General features: G+C 44.4%; 1 protein-coding gene across 1 annotated transcript; it reads right to left on the minus strand.

Moving 5' to 3' along the window:
- Nucleotides 1-226: 226 nt before the first annotated feature.
- Nucleotides 227-5210, minus strand: LOC119287313 (periodic tryptophan protein 2-like). The gene is made up of 8 exons (XM_037566842.1): nucleotides 3971-5210; nucleotides 3175-3426; nucleotides 2990-3082; nucleotides 2440-2811; nucleotides 1315-1659; nucleotides 997-1224; nucleotides 711-902; nucleotides 227-598 (listed from the first exon to the last, which is right to left on the minus strand). Exons 1-7 carry the CDS (start codon nucleotides 5153-5155, stop codon nucleotides 732-734), a joined length of 2646 nt encoding a protein of 881 aa, XP_037422739.1. The 5' UTR covers nucleotides 5156-5210; the 3' UTR covers nucleotides 227-598; nucleotides 711-731.
- Between the last annotated feature and the right edge of the window lie 1518 nt (nucleotides 5211-6728).

Consider the following 6728-nt stretch of genomic DNA (forward strand, 5'->3'; position numbering starts at 1 on the left):
CGAAGGAGGATGAGGCCACACAGCATCGGAGGCTTCTTCAAATTAACAGCTGTTAACAGTGATGTACTGACTCCGTCTTAAAACTAAGATTGATCTGTTTGTGTTGTCAAAAGAAGACACTGATTTGTGTGTTTATGTATCCACGACTCTCTAGTGTTGACGTGGCACATCGATCGGTCCTTGTCAAGCTGGCCGACTGGTCAATTTAGGGAATAAATTTTCAGAATTAAATCACAGGCAGGCATCCACAACATCACGAGTTTACCATATAATATCTCTGCGCTCGTTTGTAAAACGCGTTTGAAAGACATTGTTCCTAACAAAATTTGGCCACACGGACGGGTACAAACACACAACCCGAAGAGACTAGCTACCCACTTCGTGGTCCAAGAGACAATCCTTCCTCCCCGGACAAAAATGCCAACGTCCTCAGCTCAACTTTCAGCCCTGAGCATCAAACAAATTGCTTAACCAGCATACAGCCACTGCCCATGTAAATAACGCAAGAGTGCACATTCGGCAGGCCGCATGCTGGTTGGCCGAAAAAATGGCTCGGCTGCTCATGTGCTCAGTGATCATGTTGGTGCTACAACAACCACTGCAGGAACACGAGGATGATCTGTGTCAGTTTTGATTTTGCCAGACTTGAGAAACCTCTCATAAAATAAGTTTGTGACAATTGCAAACATAAAGATGAGTGAAGTACTCACGGAATATGTGCCGACCATGGCCTAACTCTTTGTCCCAGCAGAGCTCAGATATTTGAGCATGTACTCGTTGGAGGAACAAGTGTCCGCCAGATCCTGGTGCAACTTTGTTATAGACTTCTGCAATGACTTGAGAGCAGGAAGCAAGGTCCTGGAGTTCTGCTGGATGTAGCTTCCATCAACCTTGCAAAGCTCCTGTAACGAAAATATATATCAGGATAAGATATCCAGTGTTTCACCAAAATCAGCAGCTTCGGTAGAAAAAAAAAAAGGAAGAGGAGAATGGTACCTGAGCCCAGAGCAGGATGAACTCCAGATGGGGACAGCTTTCCAGGAGGTCAGCGAATGCATCAATCAATCTCTGAAGATACTTGAAGGGTACTGATGAGCAGATTGCTCGTACATTGGATGGATCCACAGCAAAGATGCATTTCTTAATCAAGGAGTCTTCGTTTAACCGGAGGCTCAGTACAAGGGCTCTCTGTTGTTGGTTTTCTGCAAGAGCCTCCTCCACTTTCTGTACAAACACGAAGCACAGGAATTTGTTATGGATTGATCAGCACCATCTTGGGACAATCAATTCTCAAAAAAGACATGAAGTAAATACCTCAGGAGTAACATCAATGTCAAGATCTGTTGGATCAAAAATAAATGATTCATCAACCGAGTACAACAGAACACCATCAGTGGTCGCTGCAGCAAAAGATCTTCCTGTTGGAGCAAATTTCACACATTTTGTCCGAGCTATGGGCCTTCCACGATTTGCCATGGATCCAGGTAAACCATGCCCCAGGCTACCTCTTGTTTGTTGATCAATTCCATCCTCAACATCACTATCTTCGTCGTCGATTAGATCTAGTGGACCAGCATCAGTCATATTTTTTGAGTTCAGAAAATCAAGAACTCCATCCAATGAAAGATTGCGAGTGATCTGGAATCTACGCAACAGCACCTGCACAGATGACATTGGCAAATACAGAAGACAATGAATAACTTCAATCATTAATGTGAACAACAAAAGGCATTCTTACAAAGTTACAATCATGTCAATCACTGAAGATAATGTCAATGGACACCTAACCACATGCATCTTAGCTGTTACCACAACACGAGGGGCAACATTCAGATGTGGCATTGGCAAATATAGAAGACAATGAGTAACTTCAGTCATTAATGTGGACAAAAGGCTTCTTACAAAGTTACAATCATGTCAATCACTGAAGATAATGTCAATGGACACCTAACCACATGCATCTTAGCTATTAGTATCTTTTTAGGTTCGTGAGGTTACCAGGAAAATATTTTTGGTGACCAAGTCAAGCAAACATTGGGTTACCAACTAATAATAGACAAAGTTTTTACCAAACTACAGTAATTGACACGAGTACATGACAATATGGCTTGATAACAAGATTGTAAAGAATGAGCATATATAAGATGGGAGGCGCCTCTAAGATAGTAAAAATAAAAGAAATGAGGAATCGAGGATAATTGGTTTGATGCCAACACTTGGCATTGCCAATACTTGGCAAGGCAACAATTGGCAATATCAAAAGTTGCCAAAAATTGGCAACTTCTTGTGAGGTTGGCAAGTAAAATGGTAGCCAACCAAGCACTAGCCAATATTTGGCATTTGCCAAATGTTGGCATGCCAATTTTTGGCATCAAAGCAATTATGCTCGAAATGTGTGTATGCTACAAAGTTGTTTTATCACAAGAAAGATTTCCTGACCTGTTCTCCAATATCGTACATGCAGATATATTTGCTGTTTCCTCCTGCTAAAATATAGCTTCCATCGGCAGAATAGCACAGCGTCGTGAAGTACTTTCCTATACTTGTATTAGCTGCAGATCTTCTATCTGTCATGAGGCGCCCACCAGAAATATCCCTGCGACCTTCAATTGTATACATCAATAAGCCATCAAAAGGATCCCAGAAATTGATTAGGCCATCTAGTGTGCTGCATGCAATCTGCCTTCCGTCAGGACGATAAGCCAAGGTAAGAACATCATGTGAGTGTTGAAACGTTTCCACAGCACCCTTGCTCTCAAATACATCCCAAAGACGAACGGTCTTGTCCCACGATGATGAAGCCAAAATAGCCTACCAAACATAAGCTAGTTACTCTTTCTGTGAATTTAAAAAATACATAGAACCAATAATAGAGCAGTTTCAGCACAATTTCCTTGTGCGAACTAACAAAGTCCATTTGTTCCAAAAACAAAGTGTAAGTTCTAACAACAAGGAATGAGAACCAAAAAACATCAAAGCATGGACTTACACTGATTGGTGAAAACATTAGACCATGAACTGGTCCTTGGTGGCCACTGAGTACATCCAACAAACGACCAGTCTTCATTGACCAAACATAAATCTGCATGTAACACGTTGTGGTTATCGAGGGACTAGAAGTAGAGCATAGTCCACAAAAGGATTGCCAGAAAAATGTTGACTGCATACACCCACCTCAAATGAATCAAGTGTTCCAGCACAAATTACTTCCCCACTCTGATCTGCCGTTAAAGAAACGAATTGTCTAGGTGAAGGGGTCGTAAATGTCTTGAAGTTACGATAACGGAACAGATCCCACGCTCGAATAGTCCCATCAAGGGAGGCACTGAGAAGAGAATGGTTATTGGCCATAAAATGAACTGCAGTAACAGCATTTGTATGCTCGGAAAATGTTATGAAACAGAACCCAGTGGCAGCCGTCCAGACCTACAGAGAGCCAGTCACGTGTGTCAAACTTGCAGTGCAGGAGAATGATACTTAACAATTAAAACAATATGGTTTCAAACCTAGAAAAACTTGTGATAGTTATCATTTCTGATTTTCAATACATAGATGAATAGGTGCCATTTTTCAATTCAAATGAATAAGATTGACGTAAGTAGTTCTTCAAAGAGGTTAAGAAAATCAATTACTTCCTCTCAATAGCACTTCATCAAGTATCTCGACCTACTTTATGAGCCCATAACTCGTATTATAATTAAAAAGGCTTTCAACCAAATATCAAACAAGGAAGTTTTCCCAGAGACCCCAAGCAGAAAGGGGACATAATAGCGACTGAAGTTTTATCTAAAAATACCCTCCATCAAAGTATCTCAACCTACTGTATAAGCACTACTTCTAAGTTGTAACATAGTTAAAAGGCTTTTGAATACCACAGCAAGCAAGAAGCCTCCCCACTCCCCACCACCCAGGCCCAAACAGAAAGAGGACATAACAAAGAATGCAAATGACATTACTACTTCAAACACACCTTGACTTTGTTATCATCAGCTCCAGTAGCAATTAACTGAGAATCTGGTGAGTATGCAATGCAGTTCACATCAAAGTAGTGACCCTGCTGCTTCAAAATGTAGGTCTCTGACCGCCACTCCCACACCAGCAGTTGCCCAAGCTTGGCGCACCCAAAAACTAGCCAATTCCCCAAGCTGTTGAAAATAGCAGTAGTGATCTTCTCCCTTGATATTGACAGCTGGCAGTGGCACACAAAGTCCGGCATCTGGTACAGCCCAAATACCCCATTAGAGAACCCAACCACCACCATGTCAAGATCCCGGTGGTAATCACAGGCTGTCAACTTAGCCGGCGCCTGCATGAAGAAGTTCTTCTTCTGCAACTCCCACTTTGCCAAATGAAGTGGAGTGGTGCTGGGCTCTTCCAGTTCTCCCAAGCTCTTCCTCTTCCTGCTCCCAACATCAATTTCCGGCTCACCATTCTGCTCTGATTCCTGCTCCGGTGTCCCGGGTGAAGGTGGAGATGCAGCATCATTGCCCTCCACCAAATTCCAAGTAAAGATAGCTCCGTCCTTTGAAACCGTGTAGACCCCGTGGACTCTGCCCGTCTTCTTATCGGTGGCGAAGAAGGCGCCAATGACAGCCGCGCGGTGGCCGAGGAAGAGAAAGGGCTTGTTCCCGGTGCCCCGCTTGACGGGCAAGATGCGGGCGGTGAGGTCCTTGCAGGCGACGAGGAGGGAGGCGGAGTCAGGGGACCAGTCGAAGGAGGTGACCCCGGCGGCGAAGCCGGGGAAGGTGCGGAGGAGGTGGAAGGGGAAGAACTCCTTGCGGAAGGAGGGCGAGCGCCAGATCTGGACGAGCTTCCCGACGGCGACGGCGATGAGCTGGCCGTCGGGGCTGAAGCGGATTGCGGAGGGGGCGGCCTTGAAGGAGACGCGGTGTAGGACGGCGCGGCGGCGGAGGTTGGCGTAGAGCGCGCGGCCCTTCTCGTCGCAGGCGAGGAGGAAGTCGCCCGAGGGGGAGGTGGCGAGGCGGGCGATGTTGGCGGAGGACTCGAAGGGGAGGGTGAGGGAGGAGGAGGCGGCGAGGTCGGTGGTCGCGACGCGGTTCCCCACCGCCGAGAGGAGCACGGAGGAGTCCCCCGCGAAGACGGCGTCGCCGCCGCGGTACGGCGCGCCCAGGAGGTTCTGGAAGCGGTAGTTCATGGCGGGGGCGGCCGGGGGCGGGCGGCCGGGCTGGCTTGGGGGCTAGGGTTTTGGGGTGGGGAGGAAGGGGACGAGGAGGGTGTAGTTGACGACGACAGGGTTTTGCCCTGGATTCGAAGTTTTGGTGGGCCGAATGGTTCGGCCGGACACTTGGAGATGGACAGTCTCTGGCCCAACTGTGGAGCGGGCCAAGATGAAACTGAACATGATTTCTCGAAAAAAAAAGGATGGGTCTGAACATGACCTGTCAGACCGAGTTTTTTTTCTTTTCAGGTAGTGAGGGAGAGTATGGTTTGAATTTAATTAAAAGAAAAGAATGATTCAGCTTCCATTACGAGCAGGTCAGAACGGATCCCTCAATTAGCTTACTCCCACATTTTGAAGTTCTCATGCATTTTGCATTTCATTGAAAATATCTTCATTTATTTCAGAACTAATTCAAAATTGAACAGTTATATTCAAAATGTCTTCTTTTTTACAGCATGCACAGTAAGTACCTTTTTTTCATTTCTTTGGATGATTTGAAGATTGCTCACCGCACATGCATGTTATCTTTCGCATGGGCATCAAGGAGTTTTTGCTCTAAAAGATTGCTTAGGTGGAGAAGTTTGTAGCTAGATAGGGAAGTTTTGAGCCCAGCCCTATAGCAAAAAATAATATAATAATTGTAAAAGAACGTATCTTTTGTGAAATCAAGTATTGTACTTGTATAAAAAAACTAGGCAAAGAATACGTCCATGATATTTCGGGCGAAGAAAACAAAGCTAATCTTGCTCTAATAATAAAAGGGCAACTGTTTCGTAGGGAACAGAATAGAGTGGCAGATCGATTGGAAGAAGCTGCAGCACCGAGAGAGCCGCATCTTTAACAGCAATAATAACAATCTTTTGCGTGCAAGAAGAATGAAGAACAGTCTCTTGGATTACACTCACATATTTATTGCTATGGCCAAGAATATAATGTTTAAACACTGAATTTACTCCAAGAACTTAAACAACAGCCTAGAATATTGAAGTACAACAAGTAGCAGAGATATCATCCTCCCACACTTGTTCCTTTGTTCTTAAGAAGATAAACATCATCATAGTACTCGAATTACATAACAGTTCCAGAAAGAATGACTGAAAGTTGGAAGTTGGGTCACAATCAGGAGTATTTGTAACAATGAAGAACTGGCAATGCAGTGGTGAGACATGTAGTATTTTTTCCACCTTGGTTTTTATATCCTTCTTTCTTCTTTGTTGTGAGTATTTTTTTTTGACTGTGAATTGTGGGGCAAAACCCCCACAGCAGATCAAAACTTTATTGAAAAAATAACAGATACAACAAGTTGATTACAAGGAGTAACCAGATTACAAGGAAGAAGAAAAAAGAAAGCCCTACAAAACTAGCTTAGGGTGGGAGGTAAGAGATCCATTTGAGCAGGTCATCCTTGTAAGCAGCTCTGATCCTGTGCTGCATGAGGCTAATATCCTGCCTAAAAGCAAACCTCCATTTATTGAAACTGGCCCTCTCAATTCTGAACACTTTGGCATTTCTGATGATCCAAATATGCCAGCAAGCAATGAATACC

The sequence above is a fragment of the Triticum dicoccoides genome, chromosome 1A (genome assembly GCF_002162155.2).
Source record: "Triticum dicoccoides isolate Atlit2015 ecotype Zavitan chromosome 1A, WEW_v2.0, whole genome shotgun sequence".
Taxonomy (NCBI): Eukaryota; Viridiplantae; Streptophyta; class Magnoliopsida; order Poales; family Poaceae; genus Triticum; species Triticum dicoccoides.

Coding starts and splice junctions, on each gene's coding strand:
- LOC119287313 (XM_037566842.1), bottom strand. CDS start 5,155: ATGAACTACCGCTTCCAGAACCTCCTGGGCGCGCCGTACCGCGGCGGC. Junction 2,812..2,989: donor TAATGTTTTCACCAATCAGT/GTAAGTCCATGC, acceptor TATGTTTGGTAG/GCTATTTTGGCTTCATCATC. Junction 1,660..2,439: donor TGTACGATATTGGAGAACAG/GTCAGGAAATCT, acceptor TCATCTGTGCAG/GTGCTGTTGCGTAGATTCCA.